This window comes from Lepidochelys kempii, chromosome 15 (assembly GCF_965140265.1).
Source record: "Lepidochelys kempii isolate rLepKem1 chromosome 15, rLepKem1.hap2, whole genome shotgun sequence".
In the NCBI taxonomy this organism is placed as follows: Eukaryota; Metazoa; Chordata; order Testudines; family Cheloniidae; genus Lepidochelys; species Lepidochelys kempii.
In genome coordinates, this window is record NC_133270.1 from 21,426,312 (window position 1) to 21,446,779 (window position 20,468).

The 20,468-nt window shown below is 39.0% G+C and overlaps 1 protein-coding gene and 1 non-coding gene across 9 annotated transcripts in view; one reads left to right on the plus strand and one right to left on the minus strand.

Annotated features, from left to right (window-relative positions):
- The window catches only part of RIMBP2 (RIMS binding protein 2), a 280,460-nt gene that overhangs the window by 252,832 nt on the left and 7,160 nt on the right, over positions 1-20,468 (plus strand). For 3 of the 8 annotated variants that reach the window (XM_073312915.1, XM_073312916.1, XM_073312917.1), the window contains 7 exons: positions 2,632-3,360; positions 5,065-5,182; positions 8,917-9,069; positions 12,401-12,585; positions 15,481-15,649; positions 18,408-18,473; positions 19,861-19,964. In XM_073312915.1, coding sequence (XP_073169016.1) covers positions 2,632-3,360; positions 5,065-5,182; positions 8,917-9,069; positions 12,401-12,585; positions 15,481-15,649; positions 18,408-18,473; positions 19,861-19,964 — 1,524 coding nt within the window. Of the gene's footprint in view, positions 1-2,631; positions 3,361-5,064; positions 5,188-8,916; positions 9,070-12,400; positions 12,586-15,480; positions 15,650-18,407; positions 18,474-19,829; positions 19,965-20,468 lie in introns of those variants that run through there. The other 5 variants (XM_073312919.1, XM_073312918.1, XM_073312921.1 and 2 more) reach the window with 5 other exon arrangements.
- On the minus strand, positions 1,233-1,318 carry LOC140899025 (small nucleolar RNA SNORD86). The gene has a single exon (XR_012155192.1). It is a non-coding gene; the product is annotated as a small nucleolar RNA SNORD86 (small nucleolar RNA).

Here is a 20,468-nt window from a genome sequence, read left to right on the forward strand (position 1 = left end):
ACATCTGTTGTTTGAATGGCTGTGCAGAAGCAGAACTTAATGTGAGAATGCCACATAAATTTAGGGCAGATGGAGTAAGTTTAGAATTTGGAGGACACTCACCACTGCATTTATAACTATATTTAAGTTTTAGATCAGGTTCTAGAACTAAAACACTTGTGTCCCTGTTTTGCTAGATCCAATTCAGCTTTGCAGCTGCTGTAATTAAAAAAGAAACAAAAAACACATTGAGTGAATTGAACTCTTTCAAATGCATATGCGATTTGCATTTGAAAGTACACCAACCCATGCACTTCGAGCTATGATTGCAGATAGCTAACATTCAGTATTTTCTGTACCAAGTTAATAGATACCCTTATCCTAAAGGAAAGTGTACCAGATGCATGACTCACTTTACTGTGCGGTTATTATTCCCTTCAGTTGCTCTTCAGATGAAGGCTGATGTGTAATCTAGAAAGAGATCCAAACTTGAATATCAGGTTGGAGCATCCATGAAACTTGAGGATGTTTGGAGTCTATTCAAAACTATTCCTAATGCACATTTATTTATATTTTTTCCATATTTATGACACCTTTTCAAAAAAGCTCTGGGAATACGATAGACAATTAAAAAGTGTATTCAAAAATAATTCACAGAAATACAGTAGAACCTCAGAGTTAGGAACATCTCGGGAATGGAGATTGTTCATAACTCTGAAATGTTCATAACTCTGAACAAAACGTTATGGTTGTTCATTCAAAAGTTTATAAGTGAACGTTGACTTCATACAGCTTTGAAACTTCACTATGCAGAAGAAAAATGCTGCTTTCCATTTATTTTTTTAGTAGTTTACGTTTAACACAGCACTGTACTGTACTGCTGGTTTTTTTGTCTCTGCTGCTGCCTTATTGTGTACTTCCAGTTCCAAGTGAGCTGTATGGTTGACCGATCGGTTTATAATTCTGATATTTGTAGCTCTACGGTTCTACTGTAGTGTCAAAAATTAACTCTTTTAAAAACTCCCTAGCCTTTGAAGAAAAATAAAGCAAAAGCCAGCTCAATCTGTCTGCTCAGAGACAGCCTGAGCAATGGGCTTTGTAATGTCCCTGGAATGGCAGCAAACTAAGGCTCTGTTGGACCAAAGGGGAAGGAGAATTCCAAAGTCACTAAGAAGATCCTGCCCTCACTACCCACGTGCATAAATCCAGGCACTGTCTGCTCAGAAGTCCCAAGCTGATTGCTGTCATTGGGGTAAAGCACAGAGAGGTGTGGTGTCCATGACCCAAATAGCTAAGGACTCCATAGATCAAAGCCAACACCTCTTTTCTCATTAATTTGGATAGCCCAGCATCTGCTTCAGAGTCCCAGGGAGACACATTTGCATAGGATCCTTCAATTACACTATTCCTCAATTTTTGTAAGCCTAAAAATAAAATGTGTCTTTTATTTCATTTATCGAAGCTGTTCAGATTTTGTCCAGTCCATTGTAGTTCTTACTTACATCTGGTATGTACTGAGACTTATATTTGGGTCAAGTAACAGGTTGCTTGTCAAGTAAGAATTTTATTAAGCCGATTTAGGATGACAGATCCAGCGTGGACCAATGGCTGCAGGTAGCCCCCAATTCTCAGGGTCTTTTTTGTGGAAGCCAAGCTTAAAAAGGGTGTAATTTTTATTCAAAGCCAACACCTCTTTTCTCATTAATTTGGATAGCCCAGCATCTGCTTAGAGTCCCAGGGAGACACATTTGCATAGGATCCTTCAATTACACTATTCCTCAATTTTTGTAAGCCTAAAAATAAAATGTGTCTTTTATTTCATTTATCGAAGCTGTTCAGATTTTGTCCAGTCCATTGTAGTTCTTACTTACATCTGGTATGTACTGAGACTTATATTTGGGTCAAGTAACAGGTTGCTTGTCAAGTAAGAATTTTATTAAGCCGATTTAGGATGACAGATCCAGCGTGGACCAATGGCTGCAGGTAGCCCCCAATTCTCAGGGTCTTTTTTGTGAAAGCCAAGCTTAAAAAGCGTGTAATTTTTATGAGGTTGTGGAGGGCACAAAAACTCCTATTTTGACATTTGCAGAGCACCCTTTATGACTTCATACCTGCCCTGAGTTTGCTGTCTTTGGGCAGGATGGCATTGTGGAGTTTCTTGTTAATCACCTAGGATACTTTAACTGATGCAAAGCAAGAAAGAAAACTCTGCTGTAGAACGCTTTCCGAGATACACTCCACGGACTAGAACAATTCCAGCTTGGCACAGAGCACAAAGAACTCTAAGCACTCGCGCCATATTCTAACTTCACCTCCACTCTCACCACAGCTGAACTTGTATGCCGCTTTTATTGCTTTGTGTTGAATGCATGGGTTTATTCTTGTTAAAGCATCACAATATCAGCTGTGTTTGTACTGACCTCCTGTGTTCTAGCTGACACCAAGCCAATTTAATCATGTCTTTATTTCCAGATTCCTGTTCAGAGCATGACATCCCCCCTCTCTGAATAAACTGCATGCCTTATGTTTGCCATTGCTCTAAAACTAATTCTGTCTTTATTTTTCTTTCCTCCTCCCCCTTTTCCCTCCCATTTTATTTTTATCACGCACTGTTTGTTCCCCACCTGGGTTTTAACATCACATACTGTTAAGGAATGCTCTAAGAATAGGGCCACTGGAGCTGCTTTTTTGGAACAGCCTGAGTTTTCACAGCAGATACACCACAGTAAAAAGCTTTTCAGTATCCCAGAAGTAGCTGAAGAGGAGGTTGAATATTCTGAACTATTGCACAAACAGGGTTTTGGTACGCCCTATAAAATGAAACCTGTGGTCGCTAGATGCACTAGACCACCTAGACCCTACAATCAAGACAAACAGCACAACTTTTGGTACCCAGCCAAGCACAGAATTTCGGGCACGGAGGATTTTGCTTCAGAAGACAAAGGATATAACTACAGTAGATCCTTAACGAGAAGCCCTGACAGCGGACTAGACTGTGGAAGTGAGGAAGAAGAATCTCGTTTTACTTTCAGAAATGCTTATGATTTGATTTCTGCCAATGTTGCGCCTAGCTGTTGTGCAGAGACAGATAACTGTTCATGCAGAAAAAGCACAAGGCCATTGTTTGCTCGCAGGAAAACTTTAACCAGGCAAAGCAGCATTGAAGAAGACTTTGACGGCTTGGGTCCTTCCTTTATAGAGCCCAGAAGTGAGGAGGCCAAGCCCAGTTATGAAAAGTCTGAGACTCAAAAATGCAATAGAACAGATAATTTGACTAGCAAAGATGTTCAACGAGTCTGGAAGATCAACTTACAAGTGAATAACTCTAGGGCAGCTGTTCCACATGCAGAGCCATCCCACAGAGATGCAGAAGACTCTCTGGTGTGTGAAATAAAACTTCCTTCTAACATCTGCCTGTCAAATCCATCTCTTTTCTTTCTTTTCTTTTCTTTTCCGCCTCCCTCTTCTTTTGATTTTTTTTTCTTAAAATCCATCTTTGGGACCTATCTACTGGGGGTTGTTTTATTTCTTTCCTCCCCCCATGATTTTTTATTTATTAATCTGCATTTTGCTTCACAAGCTTCTTTTGTAGCATGCTGAAATCAGTTTAATTTGCTTTGCAACAATGATTTTCCCACAGAACAAATTACAATAATGGCTGCTTTTGTTAAAGGACAACTGAATCTAAATTTTAATTAAGGGTTAGCTGAACTATAATTTTCCAAAAGTTTGTTTTTATCTTTAAAGTGACTATCAGAATAGTGCTTTAAAAAGTAAAAATAGGTTTTATTTTTAACTGGAAAAAAAGAAAGCATTTCACGAATTTTTATTTTGATGGTCTGTCTTAAAGATTCCATTTTGTCGTGTTGTTTTTGCTCTCCTCACTCCCAGATTTTCAGGAATTGCTCTTCATCTTCAGTCCTTCTCTTTGGGCAAGTACCAAAAAAATATCTTCTCCCCCCAGTGACAGTGACCAAGCAAGCTTCTTGGAGTCACAAGATTCACCATGTTTCCATTCTCCACCTTCTTCCTGCACTGTCACTTCTTTGCCCTCTTTTTTAGACCATCTCTTCTTGCCTTTGAAGTTGCAGACTGCATCTCCAAATGAGATTGCAGGCAAACAGCTTCTTCCAGAGGAACAGGCCAATGCCATTCCACATCTTAATCCACAAGGGTGCCTTTGTGATCCTGCCTGTTTGCATTTCTGTATATTAGTCCACAAGAGAGCCTTCATGAACTTGCATCTTTAGGCCTCTCTGTTCCCAAAGAGCACTAAACAAGCTTTTTAGCCTCTCAGTCTGCAACTGTCCAAAGACTGGCTGTCTCCAATCTAATGTCTTATGTAAGAGTAGATTCAGCTGCTGCTGTATGCCTAGCCCAGCAGTTTATTCCGAATTGATCATTTAAAAATTCTCCTATTAAAATTGGTGCCAAGGCTGCATTTAATCTCAGTTGTTGAAAGGGACACCCTGGAAAGCATTAAAATAAAAATTTATTGCAAATTAGTGAACAGAAAGAGAACCAGCTGTGGTGTGAGGTGAAATTTGTATGAATCTCTTCTGCAAGGGTTAGTGACTTTTAAAAAGCCTGTAACCACAAAAGGCATTCTGAGAGGAGCAGTGTTCTCAAAGACCCCAAGAGGAGAAGGACATATACTGGTTAATGTGCTGCAAAGCGTGCAAAACAATCTAGGTAAAAAAACTAATGCACTGACCTGACCCCATCATATACTGTCTTCACAGCTCTAATGTGAGTGGTCTTAGTCCTCTTCAGGGAGAGTTAAAAGTGCTCTGAGCCAAGTTAGTAGCAATGACAAAGGCAAAAGAATGTTTCCAAAATTATTATTATTATTTCTTTGTTCTAATGTGTGACTGCTGTTTACAAAGGGTGCACCATTTTTCAGGGAACCATTTTTCTTTTGCAGGTTTAGGAGGCATCACTAGAACTTTTCAGCTAACCTTTCATTTAAAAACTACGTTTAGTTGCCTTTAGAGCTTATGCTTCTGAAAGTGACTGACATGATTAACATGCCCTTTTTATGCACCCAGCTGTGTAACTTGCAAACCTGTTGTTTTTGTTTTTTAGCTTTTAGGGAATCCATCATCCACTGGACGACCTGACAGAGTGGAGCACACGGGTCGAAGGTTGTCTCATGCCAGTGCAGTCCCACAAAGGTCTCGACCAATGTTGGTCCCTTCCATTGGTTAGTTGGCCTGATTGGTGCATTTCTATTCTTTACAGCCGCAGAGCTGGGGGATTGGTAAAACAAACAAACAAAGCCCAAAACCCTTCAACCACAATAACTCTAAATCCTTTATATAAGATGAACGAAGATTAAAACCAATTTTGTCTTAGGTTAAATATGAGTGTATTGAAGATTTTTTTAAGGGTCTGAACCAAAACCCGCTGACGTCAGTGGGAGTTTCTCCATTGACTCCAGTGAGCTTTCAATCAAGATGTGTGCTTTGGTTGATGATAGCTACAATTTAAAACCTACAGTAGACAGTTCATTCTTTAAAATAAATTAAGGTGTGGACATGCTATGAATATGATACCTAAAATAAATGCAATCACCCACTCATCTATCCATCCATCCATCATTCCATTCATCTACCATCAATTTGCCTTCACCTTCCATTCTCTTAACTACTTTTTGGAATTCAGCAAGGAAAATTGAGGTTATTAAATTAAATGAGCAAGTAATACTGAAGTATGTCCATTAGATTTGCTTTTTCTAATCAAGCCATCTCTGTTCTGGTTAAATCATGACCTAAAATATATATTTTGCCATGTACAAGAAATTCCAAAAAGTACTGCAGACAAGATAATGGAATCAAGACACCAAGCACAAAAACACTTTCACCAAAACTTGCACACCACACAAACAACTAGGAACAACCACACAGAAACGCAAGAAACACAGGCGTGTAAATGGAAAACTGTAGACTATGTACAGAAATAAAATCTTCATGGGATGTAATTCCTCCGGTGCCTGTGCTTACATTAGAAGATTCCTTATTAACAGTATACACAGAAATCCAGAGAACTCAAGGCAACATTAAGCAGTTCTGTCCTGAAGCTTTATCTGTGAATGAGAAACTTTCCACACAGAAAGCAACCTCATAGTGATACTTAATATAAGCAACACGGGTTTTTTAATTGTTAAACATGAAATGGTTTCTCCCAGTTCCTCCAATGGATACACAGCAGAATAACCATATAGGAAATTTAAACAGAAACCTTTCTGTGGTGTACAGCACCCTCTACAGATTTGTAAAGTTAGCAAGATTTTGCTCTGAAGGGGAAAACTAATGGATATTAAGGACACAATAATAATTTATGATAACTGTGGATTTTAAAAAAATACAACTGTAATTCATAAAAGCATTCCAAGTGCCTTTAATAAGAATATGTAGAGAGTATGATTCTCCTCCTACTTACACTGCTACAAATTGGTTAGTCTCTAAGGTGCCACAAGTACTCCTTTTCTTTTTACAAATCAGGAGTAACTTCACTCAATGGAATTACTGGTATTAAAAGAAAAAAGAAAGGTGTAAAGGGAGAATCAGGTCCAGAAAGTGCATATGCAAATATCAACCTGTGACACTTATTTGAGCCAGATAATTATCAGCTGATAAACATTCTCAGTTTAGGCTGATGTTTGCTAGATCAGTGTCTCCCTTTTGTTTTTTGTAGCTTCCCCCCCCCAAGAGTAAATATTTTTTGGGGGGGAGAGGGCAATTAGGCCTGGAATACTTAAAATATATTGTGCATTTAAGATTTTATTTTTATCACCTGTTAAAATAATTTAACAACAAATAGTTGGGGCGTGGGATTTGAAATAATTTTGGTTAAATTAATCCTTTGGATTTTCCTTTAACTCTGATTTTAATGGAAAGATGTGGATTGGGCGGGGGCCTGATTACATACAGGAGGCCTCGCTTTCTCTAACCAAGATTGGAACCCAAGGAACTATTAAATAATGACTTCACTGTTCAGTAGCTAAAGAGCAGCATTTTAGGAAGTAGATAAGAAGGAATTCATTTTTTTATAATCAGTCCACATTCAAATTGATAATTAAACAGAGAATAAAATATAAGGCTCTAATCTTCTTCTTTAGTGTGAGTTCAAGAATGCATTAGTGTATTTTGCAGTAAGTATGCTCTGTGAATGCTTTTCTGGGGAAGTCGCATAAGGATTGAATTACAATATTGTCTAACACTGATAAGACATAACCCACAGTGGCAGTATTTTCAGTATCTAATGAAAGAATTACCCTCTGGTCTTCTGTGAAATTGATGAAAGATCCTATCCAGTATCATTCTTAATGTGATATGGTTATGGTTCAGGATTCCTAACTGCTGACTTCTTTGATGATATTGCCATGTTTAAACAAAGAGAACAGGTTTCTAATAGTGTTCACAGGAACAGAACTAATATGAAGCTGCGTTACCAGGCATGCAGTACACATGGCTCTCTTAACTCATCAGGGTATTTAATAAAATCAACATAACCAATTCGTTAGCTATTAAAAATGTAATTGGTGATAAATAAGTACCCATGATGTAATAATTACCCACATCAACAATGTACGTCAGTCAAGACAAGGATTGGGTAAAAATCACAAAATAGTCATCCTCTGAAGGCTTGCTACAGAAGACAAGAGGACGGGGAATAGATCTGCAGAGCAGATAGACTGAATAAAACCAATGTATCCAATCAAACCCTGTAGCAGATCATTGTACCAACTTGATCACACTGTCCTCACTCAGGCAAAGCTCCTATTGACTTCCAAGGAAGTTTTGCCTGAGTGAGGACTGAATAAAACAGATATTATGGCTCTGTCATTACAAAAAGAGGGTTCTTTAGAATTTGGCCCAATTTTTTTTTTTAAGTTTTTATTGGAGCAAAACTCCCGTTAACTGCAGTTAGTAGAGGTTTTATTCCATTAAGGCCCAAAGAATGTAGGGCTGCCTACATCTATCAGTATGGGTTTAATTACAGTGTCACAGTTTATTCTCTTATAGAAATGTATTGAGCACTATATATTTGCTCAGCATCACTAAAATGTTACTATTATTCTTAGGTCAGTAAGATTGTTTTTATAAGGGTTTGGCTGTTCATACGTTGTTCTCTCCTTGAAAATTAGCTTCAAGTCAATCAACAACGCAGTTAAAATCTTATGGTGATAGCTGGAGTTTCCAGCTATTAATTTGCCTGCATGATATAAAATGAAAGGAAATCCATAAAAGTGATAAATCAACTCCAGAAGGAATAGTTAGCAGGAGGGATCTCCAAAATTGTGATACTTCTAGGATAAATATTTCCTGGGACACATCTTTATCCAAAAGGCCTCCAATTTTAAACTTATTTTATATTATTTCCCTGTTAGATTACGAAGATATTTCCATTAACATCTCCTTGGAAACAGAAAATTTTCAACTTAATTCTGGTTTTAGATAATCTACTTCCAAAGATGAAATGTATTTTACATTTTTACCTTGACCTTGCCAAAGTGGGACTTTGGATTACAACACTGATTGTTGTTATTTATTATTTGTATTATCATAGCGCCTAGGAGCCTCTGTCATGGACCAGGATCCCATTGTACTAGGCGCTGGTCAAACACAGAACAAAAATATAGTTTCCTGCCCCACAGAACTCAGAGTCTGCATTTACCCTCCAGAAATCCAGGCAAGTTTTAAAAAGCATGAAGGCAAGACCCTTTAAAAAGCAAACTCCCCTTTCTGTGTGCCTCTGCTGTAGAAGAATCACTGGAGAATCAGTCAGTAAAACTGCCACACACAGTTCTGCAGGTGGTTAACCATCCTGCTATAACTGAGTCAGAAAAGAAGGTAGGCAAAGCTTGCCCTACAGGAGCCTCCACTGAGAAGACTATAAAGTATGTTTAATAGATCGTTCCCTTTTTCTCCATAGAAATTACAATGGACAGTAACAGTGAAGGCGGTCGGTCTCGGTCAGGTAGTGAGGGAAATATTTCACCTGTAAAAGAAGAAGCTTATTATCGCAGCATTGATGGACACAAGGAATGGTCTCAGCAGCGTACCATGGCCTCTGACTATAGATACGGTATGCCGACCCTTCTTCCTCCTTTCTGACACAGACGCATTTAGAGCTGGGTGTTTAATGAGTGCCATTTCTGTATGACAACATTGCATGCAATGCAGAATGCAAGGGGAGCTAACTCTTAAGTCCTGTTTGCCCTTCTTCCAGGTAAGTTTGTTCAGCTCAGCTCAGCTGTAAGGGAGGAAGAGCCCTTAGTCATCCACTGATAACTGTCATGCAACCAGCTTTCCATACTGAAACAAGTCAAAGCACACTGCATTGCATGAACCTCTGTGAAGCTACTCCTTTATCCTCCATGGCTGTTTAACATCAATTAACATCTAATGTATGCACCTTTGAACACTCATTGATCAAAAAGATCACCTTTCAACTTGATTCATAAATCTAGCACTAGACAGAGCTAAAATGGGGAGGTTCATCATCACCAAACGTTCCACAGTGAGAAGCAGCACTACTCAAGCATCACTCTTAGTTTATTGTTTGGCTTAGGGCTGATCTGAAGCCCCTGGAAGTCAATGGGTGCCTTGCCATTGACTTCACTGGGATTTGGATCAGACCTTCAGTGAAAGTAAAAATAAAATTTATTTTAAAAAGTATGTGTACTCACTTGTATCACTGCAAGTGCTAATTGACGTACGTAAGGTAGTAATTGTCTCCCACCCATTATTGATTGTGTTTGCTGCTTCATCCCCATAAGAAGCCATTGCATAATTATACAAAATTCTCAGCCTTTCATATCTTTACACTGTTCCCACCTAAAAGTAGCTTAGGCCAGGTCTGAAGCTGGGAGAAGCATTAAGTTTTGTGTTCATCTTTCAAATGAAGCAAAAAAGAAGCCAAAGTAAACATTTAAACAAATCAATACTAAAAAAGTGTTCTTCTTTGAGTAGATGCAGCCTTAGCCCCTCTTCTGGCTGCATAAGAGCGGTGCTGGCCCAACCCCCTCAGTTCCTTCTCTCCGCCCATGGCTGGAGTCAGAATGCTGTGTGGTGTCTTCACCAGACGCTTTTGCTTTGTTTTCTGAGACCTTTTCTTGTATATAGCAGTAGTAGTACATTAGGTTTAGTTTAAATGTTAGTTTAGAGCTCAGCCAACGTCAATGGCATTTCTAAATGACATTTCTATATTGGACAACCGCAGGGCGGCCAACTGGTTCTCTGTGCATACTTTTGCCAATCACTGTGCCATCACAGCTACGTCCAGATCAGATGCAAACTTCGGGAAGGCAGTCCTGCCGTCCTCCTTTAAATAGACTCTGTGCCCCACCTCCTGCAAATATTGCTTGCATGGAATACACAACTGCACCTACTCAAAGAACTAAAAATGGTTACCTACCCATAACTGCTGTTCTTCAAGATGTGATGCAGACGTATATTCCACAATCCATCCTCTGTCCCCTCGGCATCGGAGTCTGTACTTCTGATGTTCAGTGCAAAGGAACTGAGGACATTGGGGCAGGGGAAGGGCTAGGCTCCAGGGTGTGAGCACCGCCCCTATGGATACTGCTAGGCAAAGTTCTACAGCTACGGTGCCCAGGATGCGCACACACCCACATGGAATACACATGAGCATCATATCTCAAAGAACAAGTTACAGGTAGGTGTCTGGTTTTTGGGTCTGAGAGCAAAAAGCTCTGAATATTTTGAACCAGATCATCAGTTGGCATAAATCAACATAGTTCAAGGACTGCAATGGAGCTATGCCAATTTACATCAGCTGAAAATCTGGCCTACAGCAGCCAGTCAAGCAGCATATATATAGCCTCTGAGCAGAATATAAATAACTAAGCCACTCACAAGATGTCTGATTGCCTGAAACAGACATGTGACCATCCTGAATCTTCACCATTCTGGTTCAGAACTGTTTTGATAAAGTCTGTGCACAACTCATGCTTGTAACTAACTCCAACTGACTTCAGCTGGAGTTGGCTGCCAGTCCAGGAGGGCATAATTTGACCTGTCTCACTTAAAAAACAAAATGTGCAATACTCTGAAGAAAAACCCTGTTTTGCATTTCCAGTCCATGTGACAGTGGAAATAAAACATCATTCAACTGGGGGGAAATCTCCGTTGCCATTTGTCCATGTCCTGTCCTTGTTCCACTTCCCTTCTGTGCTTTGTGCCTGTGTGAAGCTTCCTGGTTGGACTGTGTTTCCCATCCTTTGGCTGTTCTGCATTTCCTTATCCACCTTCTTTCTAGTGTTCTGGACACAAGTTTCAGTAGCCATCCCCTTGAAGCTGTGCCCCTCTAAACTGACCTTTTTTTAATTCCAAAAAATTGTTTAACAGTGCTCTGGCATTAGAAGTAGGTAAAGTGGGGAGGGTCATCTTAAAAAAAGTTCTATACTAAATCCTAAATAAAACATTTAAATTATTTCAATAAATATACAATCTGTATTATGCAGATATTATTAAAGCAGAAATATGGGCCTAAATATATATATATTTAACATATAAAGTAGGCCTTCAGAAAAAAAATTGATAATAGTGGAAGTTCTGGAAGATTACGTGATGTAGCTAAAGGCCTTGATTCAGTAAAACATTGAGGCAAGAGGTTGACTCTCTGTTGAAGTCAATGGGACGTAAGTATATACTTAAAGTTAAACATGTGATGGGCCAAGATTTTCAGCAGTGATTTAGGTGGTTTGTGTTTTGGGTGCCCAACTTGACGTACTTTGAAGGGACCTGGCTTTTACTATGCATTGGACAAAGGTATAATTCCCAATCCTGCACTGGGCTCTTTCCCCTGCACAAAGTTCAATGCAGGATCAATGTCATATATATATATATATATATATATATATATATATATATATATATATATATAAATATATATATATATAAATATATATATATGGTCAATATGTATTTGGCTTAAATGCAAAGGTCTAGATGGATTACAACACAACTGTAGGCAAAAAACAACTGTATGGGAACACAGCTGGATCAAAAACGTATTTTGTTGTTTTTGTAGTATTGGTTTAACCTTAGTCCCATTCACATGAGGGGTGGGACCATGCTAGCAGTAACTTTGTTTAAACACCGTTATGGCTAGTCATGTCCTAGTGCCATTCCTCTGAGCACTGCAAACACAGGGCTTGTCTACACAGTGCATGTTAGAGGGATGCAAATTCTAATGTGCACTAGCGGGCTACGCCCTAACTGGCCTGTGTAGACCCTGCTGGAGCACATTATAAGTTCCCGACTGCACAGTAATTTAGTCCCATTTCAAACAGAGATATAGGAACAAATTTCAGACCTAAATTGAACAAGCTGAAAAATTATTCTGACTTGCATTGCTGAATTTTTGCTCCCTTCTGATCTTACTTTCACAGATGGATACTGTAGTCGGGACCATCTTTCTGCAGATATTTATGAAGAATCAGAAACAGATCCTGGCACAGAGGATATTTCTCCTCGAATATTTGTTGCCCTCTTTGACTATGATCCACTGACAATGTCCCCCAATCCTGATGCTGCAGAAGAAGAGCTACCATTTAAAGAAGGACAGATCATTAAGGTGGGAATCTAAAAGCAAAGCAAACCAAAGACCTGATCATGCAAACTGGCCTTCATGGGTCCATTCACACAAGAGTTTCTAGGATCAGTGCCAAGACCTTTTCTTTAGAGCCACACACATTTACGTATCACGGGGTTGAGAACTGTCTCATGTCTAGTACTGATGGCTTTAAAAAAATGAAATAGTGGGGGTAAAATTTTCAAAAGCATCTAAGTGATTTAGGCACCTACATCCCATAAATTTTTCATGGCAGGCTCTGAAGTTACTTAGGCCCATGTCATCAAAGATGCTTAGGCAGTGCTCTGCTCACCATTGCAGTACCTACCCCCTAGGTGGCCTACCACTTGGCATAATCAGTCCTGAGCTAGGCTCCCCATACAGAGCTTGGGAGAGTTAGGCACCTAAGAAAGGGATTCTCAGAAACCAGTAAGCTGAGCAGGGAGCCACCTACACTAGCCAAACACAAAATGTCCCGGAAAGGGTCGAGGCATAGGCACCTATGCGGCTGACCGGCTCCACCCGCCTGATGATAGGTGTTTCTCTCCTCTCCTGGAGTTAAACAGTGAAGCCAGGTCAGCCCTTTAAGTAGCCCATGTCCCAGCCGCTGAAAAAATGTGGCTTCTGCTCATGCTTGCCCTATGTTTCCCAATGTCCCCAGTTGTCTTTGTGCAAGTGCTGTAATGTCCCCACTGCTGTGGGTAGACTGCATCTGGCCCTCCTGCTGAGGGATCTGACAGATTTCTCCGTTTGCATATGTGTTAGATAGATATCTTCACGACATCACTAGTCTGTATGAGCCCTGCATTGCCAGTGGTCTGAGGCACTCTTAAGGCTTTATGTTGCATTTCTTGCGCACCCAAAACATCCACTCCCAGATGAGAAGGCCGTTGACTCACTTCCTAACGGAAGCTAATTGACATCCTACTGTAAAGACTGTAACAATGGGTGGATCAGGCCCTATGTGTTTGTTTAGCAGATACAAAACACATGAATTACACTCTTGAAAACAAAATGTATATTTTACTAAGTGCTTAGGAGAATAACTGTTTACAATAAAATATAAGGCTTGATTAATAAGTACCTTCCGGAGGGAGCTTATGAAACAGCTTATAAACCCCTCTTCAGGAAAGCATGTGCTTAAATCCTTAGTCAAGATGCCACCTAAGCATGTGTTTTAATGTCTATGAATGGGACGGCTTAGGTGCTATTTTCCTTTCCTGAATCAGGGCCATAACAAAGCCCCTTCTCATGCAGTACAATGAGTGTCCCAAATTCTTTCACTGCCTCTCAAATTCTAGGCAAACCTTGCAGGATTGGCAGTTATGATGCCAGCCCCATGCAGCCTCCCTTTTCTGGACACTCACCAGGCTGCTATGTTTGGGTCCCAAACACGCTGGACCGGTATTTTCCTGGTAGAGTGGATAAAAATTGATGATATTTTGAAATTAAATAATTTTTTTTATTTCAGTCATTTTTTATTTAAGTTAAATATTTTCTTTTTAAAAAAATTAACCTGTTTAAAATTAAATGTGAAATTATGACAATCCATATTAAGGACTAAAGTTACTACAATATACTAAAATAACTTAAATAAAAAATATTCAAGCAGTCCATGTTTGCGGCCAAAACTTTAAAGGAAGTCAAACCACTGAACTGACAGAAGTCACTGGCTAAGCACCTGGAATCAGCATTTGTTGACATGCTAAACCAGATTTTGACAGCAGTACTTTCTTCTGCAGGTGCAAAGAGAATATCGTCTTCATTTCAGTGTATCCAACCAGTTCAGTTCAATGACTACTTCATTCATACTTGAGAAACTGGGAGTTGAAAAAACAGGAACGTTTGTTTTCTTCTTCTAGGCTATGGATAAAAATGAAGTATGATCAGATCTATTGGGTTCTAAAATTCTGAACTCCAGAAACAATCAGTTCAATTCACTAACCACAGTTACACTTCTTTTGTTTCTTAAATCAGTTAGTTTTAAATGCAAAACATGTTGATAGACTTATTTTTTCTTATGTATCCCACACATTTAAGTAGACTTTATTTAATTAACTGCAATTTGAAAATGCAGTTTGTGTCTTTTAATTGAATTCCAGTTACCACCCAAATTTAGCATGGCACAAATCGTGAGCAAAAAAATAATAAATGAATCATACAGTACTGAATTTTCAAATATTTTCACAATGAAAATATTTACAGTTTCTTACTGTAAGCTTCATTTCATTAGCTTTTGATTAGTATCAAAGATGGGACAAACTGATTTAATTTGGATTCACCTGTTACTGGGAATGGGGTTTTGGATACAGTTCTATTATAAGTAAAATACTTTCTTGTATGTGACAAAAACACAAGTCTGGTGGCACCTAAAAAGACGAACAGATTTATTTGGGCATAAGCTTTCATGGGTAAAAAACCACACTTCTTCAGATGCATCTGGTATGTGAGATATGCATAAATCTTAGATACACACATCATATTTCACATAAAATGTTTTCTTGGTGTAACCTTGATTTTGCCAAAAATTTAATCTACTTAAAATAATAAAACTTGATCCAATTCTTCAAATGCTCACTATAGCCTCTACCACCATAAATAGTGATGCAAATAATATTAAGAATTTTTTTTGGGGGGGGGGGAGCTTTTAAAGGTGTTCCTCAGTTATGTTTATGTCATAGGTAACAAAACAGCTGATTTCTGCTCAAATGTATGGTATCACAATTCAGAGGTACCTAAAAAAAACCCTAGGGCTCTGTTAAAAAAGAAAAATCAGAGTAGCTGTAAAGAAACCCTAATTCATAGATACCTTGCGATCCTTCAGGGACTGTTTTGTAATAAATCCCAAATATTAAAACAACATTGATGGATCAATTTTTTTATGCCTTGAATATTTAGGTTTATGGAGATAAAGATGCTGATGGATTCTACCGAGGAGAAACTTGCACAAGACTTGGCCTCATTCCATGTAATATGGTCTCTGAAATCCAAGCAGATGATGAAGAAATGATGGATCAGCTTCTGAAACAAGGGTTTCTTCCTCTGAATACACCTGTAGAAAAAATAGGTAGGGGAAAATATATGTATAGATAGCGATTTAGTGCTGTTAACTGGGCTGTTTGCGCTTTAGCTTTTTTGATGATTTGAAACATGTGTCTAAATTTTACAGCAGTCTGCTACACTATGGGATACATTCTGTGTCAGTATCTTGATTGTGTTTTTAAAAAACTTCAGACTATTTAAGCATTTTCACTGTTGACAACACAAATGAGGACTTGCATTTCAGTACTGCACATACTCATTTTTTTTTAAGAGACTACTTTTCTGAAAGATTTCTAGACACAGAACAAGATCCCACTGCTTTTGGCATATGCAGTGCTGACATGTTTGATAAATGTTATGCTTACTGCTGGAAAGCATAAAAAGAATCACTTGTTTGTTGTTCTTTTTACTCTTCTACTTTAACCTACTTTACCATAAATTTAAAGGGATGGTGGCAAAGGGTTATGCCTCACAATATTCAGATTAACATTGCATAGTCAAAAAGTTTAAAAGATATTGAGATCACAAACCAGCCTTTCCTGTTTTGAACCAGTAACCTTAAATCAGTGATTAAATGTTGTACAGAGACATATTGTAGTTATATACAAATATATTTTGAGGAAACGCCATCAACAAATTTTAAATCTTTCAAAGGAGCAAGAAAACAAAAGACTGTAAACCACTAACATTGGTTCAGTCTTGTTTAAAAGTGAACTGTAAATGTGGCTACATAAAAACAAAAACAATCGAACAAACAAAAAATCTCTCTAGAATTGTTTGCAAGATTACAAAATGAAAATAGTGTCTTACCATTGTTTTTTTTTAAAGTACTTTTCACAAAATAAAACAATTATAGGCCCTTTAAGATCCTCAGAATTCTCAGCTCACTATTTCCCTATTTGTGTGCCAGAGCAAAAGGACTTAAGACATGTAACAAACAAAGGGAGTGAAAGAACCATGGGTAAAAGTTTCAAACCTGAGTGCCTAGAGGTAATATTTTCAAAAGTGCCTAAGTGAATTAGGAGTCATTGGCTGGGATATAGGCTCCTAAATGCCTGGTTTTGATAAGTATTTAGGAAACTGAAGATGCAGATAGGCATCTAGTAAGTTTTACAAAAGCACCTGAGTAGATTAGGCACTCAATTTCCTTGCAGTTGAGGTGAGGTAGGTGCCGAACCCACTTGGGTACTTCTGTAAATCTCACTAAGTGCCTGTTTGCATCTTTTAGGCACCTAAATATATGTGAAAATCTGGCACTAAGTCACTTTTGAATACAGAACTTAGGATCCTAAAGCCTGGTCTACACTAGGAAATTAGGTTGGTTTAACCACATCGCTCAGGGGTGTGTAAAACTCACACCACAGAGCAACGCAGTTAAAGTGACCCAACCCCCAGTGTAGACAGCGCCAGGTCTGCAAGAGAATTCTTGTGTTGACTTAGCTATCTCCTGTCGGGGAGGTGGAGTACCGACACTGATGGGAGAAGCCCTGCTGTTGGCGTAAGTTGTGTCTTCACTGAAGCACTCAAGTGCTGCAGCTGCGCATTTTAAGTGTAGACAAGCTCTTAGTCTCTTTGGGTTTGTTTACACGCAAAAAAAAAAAAACCAACCCAAATCAAAAATGTGGCAGTGAGTCTCAGAGCCTGGGTCAACTGACTTGAGCTCAGGCTATGGGGCTGAAAAGAGCAGTGTAGGTGTTCCCATCTGGGCTGTAGCCTGGGCTTCGAAACGCCAGTGTGGGAAATGGATCTCAGAGCCTGGAATCCAGCTCGAGTGGGAACATTTACACTGCTACTTTTAGCCCCATAGTGTGAGCCCCACAAGCCTGAGTCATTTGACCCAGGCTCTGAGACTTGCCGGATGTTTTTTTTTCTTTTTTTTGCTGTACAGACATACCTTTAGGCACTCCTGCAATCTTTTACCCCAACTCCATATTTAAAAACACTTATCTCAGTGTGGCCTGATTTTCAAAAGTGCTGAGCACTCAGCTCCTGTCAAAGTCAGTGAGAGTTGTAGATGCTGAACATCTTTGAAAATGAGATTATTTATTTAGGTGTCTAAATACAATGTTAGAAGCCTAACTTTAGACCTGGCAGATTGTGGCCATTCTAAGGATCTGATCCTGCGAGCTATTTTTGGAAGCGCCATTGGCTTCTTTGTTGCATGCTACTGGTGATGTCCCTCGTTGGGACAGAGCAGTGAAGAAGTCTGCATCTCAGATTTTTCTAGGAGGGGGAAAGCACTTGTATTAAACTGCCACTGTATCTGTAAGCATACTTTTCTTAGTCTGGAATGTTCCAGAGTGGGCTAACTGCTAGTAACCCCTTCCCCTCCACTGCAGTTCACCTTTAAATATCTTGACACTTTAAAAGCAAGTGGCTTTTCTCTTAAATCTGGATAAAGTTTTCTAGTCACAGTTTCAAGTAAATGCACAAAGAACCCTAGAGTTCAGAGAATACGGAGAGTTTGGCTTAATTTTGAATTAAATACAAACCAAGTGCCTGAATGTGCAAACAAATTCACATTTCCAGACCCCCTTCTGTCACATAGTCTGCCAATGCGACACTGCTAGCAGGATCAGGCCCTAAATCTCCAGTCTGTTTTATGCTGTTATCACACATGCTTCAGTCTGAATGTCAAATCAAACACTTAATTAACATGCTGTGTTCAGCTATGACTAATTTTGCTTAATCCTTTGCCCACATTAAATCCTTAAAAATTAAGAACTTTGAACAGCTTCATATCTTTTCCTCTTCTTTTATTTGTATGCACTCCTTTCCTGAAGTCAACTGTGACCGTTTCAAAGAGAGCACACGCTCTGTACACCGCAGATCCAGAAAGTCTAAAAGAGGTCTGTGCTAAGAAACAATAACTTGATTCAAGCTGTAAATTAGCTGAATTGCTTTGAGCTGTCTAGATTTACTTTTTATGCCTTTGATCTTTTAGAAGCAGAGAGGTCCCTAGCACTGGAGAACAGGCCTTCCGTTGTCCTAGCAGAGTAGTATGTCAAAGGGACCCATGGCTTCTTCAAGGCAGTCACTATGAGTTGGTCCAAGCCACAAGGGAATTGGATCCTAACTATGTAATAATCCAGCCCTTCACTTTGGACTTCTCCTTACACTCTGTATAAATCCCTCCTTGCATCAGCAGCTGAGATTGCTTACGTTCCCCTTGACTGGGTCTGTGCTGCAATCTCCTCTGACTGAATGCTTCATTCCTAGCTATTAGGTGTGAAAGCCAGAGTGCATGCATGCTGCATACTTCCCCACTGATGAAAGTCTTCCCCTACTACCTTACCCCACCCTAGAATGCTCCAGGCTCACTGGACCAAGAGTCCTAAGGCTGCTCCTAACCAGTTTTCCTTTAACGCACTTCATAATGCTCTTCTCTAGCTCATCAGAACTGCCCTTTATGCCTGTTGTAAGTAAAACTAACAAGCATGTTTCTCTTGCTGTGGCATCATCTGCAAGAATCATGCTGCTCTCATTCAGTTTTAAAATTAAGCCCATCACAGACTTCCCTGTAAATGTTTGTCAGTCAATAAACATTTCATCTAATTTCTGGAAGCTGTAAGTTTCACCTCCTTCCTTCTGTCGCCTGCTAAGGAAAGCTGTAAACTCATGGAATACTTGAAAGTGTGTTTCTGTAACCACAAGCCTATGGAAACGTTCAGATTCCTTTAAAAAAAATTGATAAATCACTTGTCTTGGATCAAGTGAGAACAGTTCTGTTTCTTGTCCAACTACCCTGCCAAGAAGGGGAAGAATAATGCCAGGCACAAAATTCCTGTTGGCTTTAGCAGGAAAAAAAGACCAGTGAGTAAAAGTGACAGTCTGCTTGAAGTGAAACAGGATAGAATCCTGAACATCTACTATCCAAAAGCCTGGGGAGTAGCACCTGATGATTCTTCTAATCACAAAGATTAAAAAAAGGCATAACAAATAGTAGCTTTCAATATATATATTGCTGAGATGATTTAGAAACAGTAGGATCAATCCAGCTATTAAGAATTAAAGACTTGCTTTGGACTCGATGTCCAGCTTGCATCAGGAATCCATGACTATGTTAATAGATTTCGTATGTCTCTTTGGTCACCTGTCCAGCTTGCTAGAGAAATAGTCTTGAGTTGATTACTACACTGTTGAGAAAATAACAAGAAGAAAAAATTGCACCATGCTGTTTTTTTTCTTCAAAATAACTTTGATAGCTTTCCTCCCCTTTCCCTCTAACTGGAACAGAAAGGAACAGAAGGAGTGGCAGACAGCATTCTGTGTCAACACGGAGGATGGTGGCACTATACGATTATGATCCAAGAGAAAGTTCTCCTAACGTTGATGTGGAGGTATTGATTTAAACAAAAACAATTTTTTTGTTTATCATTTATATATCCATTGAATTCATGGGTTTGGTTTAAACACATGTTCATGAACATCTTTCAGTATTCGGCTCCGCTGTGCTGACTTGTGGATCCAAGAAAATCATGATTGTATTATATCACAGGCCTACCTGAAAATATGGTAAATTATTTTAAATTATGGGAATAAACATTTTCCAAAGTGAAGAGGGAAAGAATATTTAATCCCAAATTGACCTAGCATCCTTCCTTAAGAGAATATGATTGTCAGAAGTGTCGCAACTCACTCCAAAAACCAGGTAGCCGGAAGCACAACTGATTTTGAAACATGGAGATGCAAAAAATGCTTAACACATGCATTCATAAAATATCAAATTTTCTCCCTTAGTGATCCACTTGGCTTCATGGAAATGTATGATGTCTAACTCTCTGTGTAATCTGTCTGTATCATACCCTTTTAATGGTATCTTAAGAAATTATGCACTTCTTCCC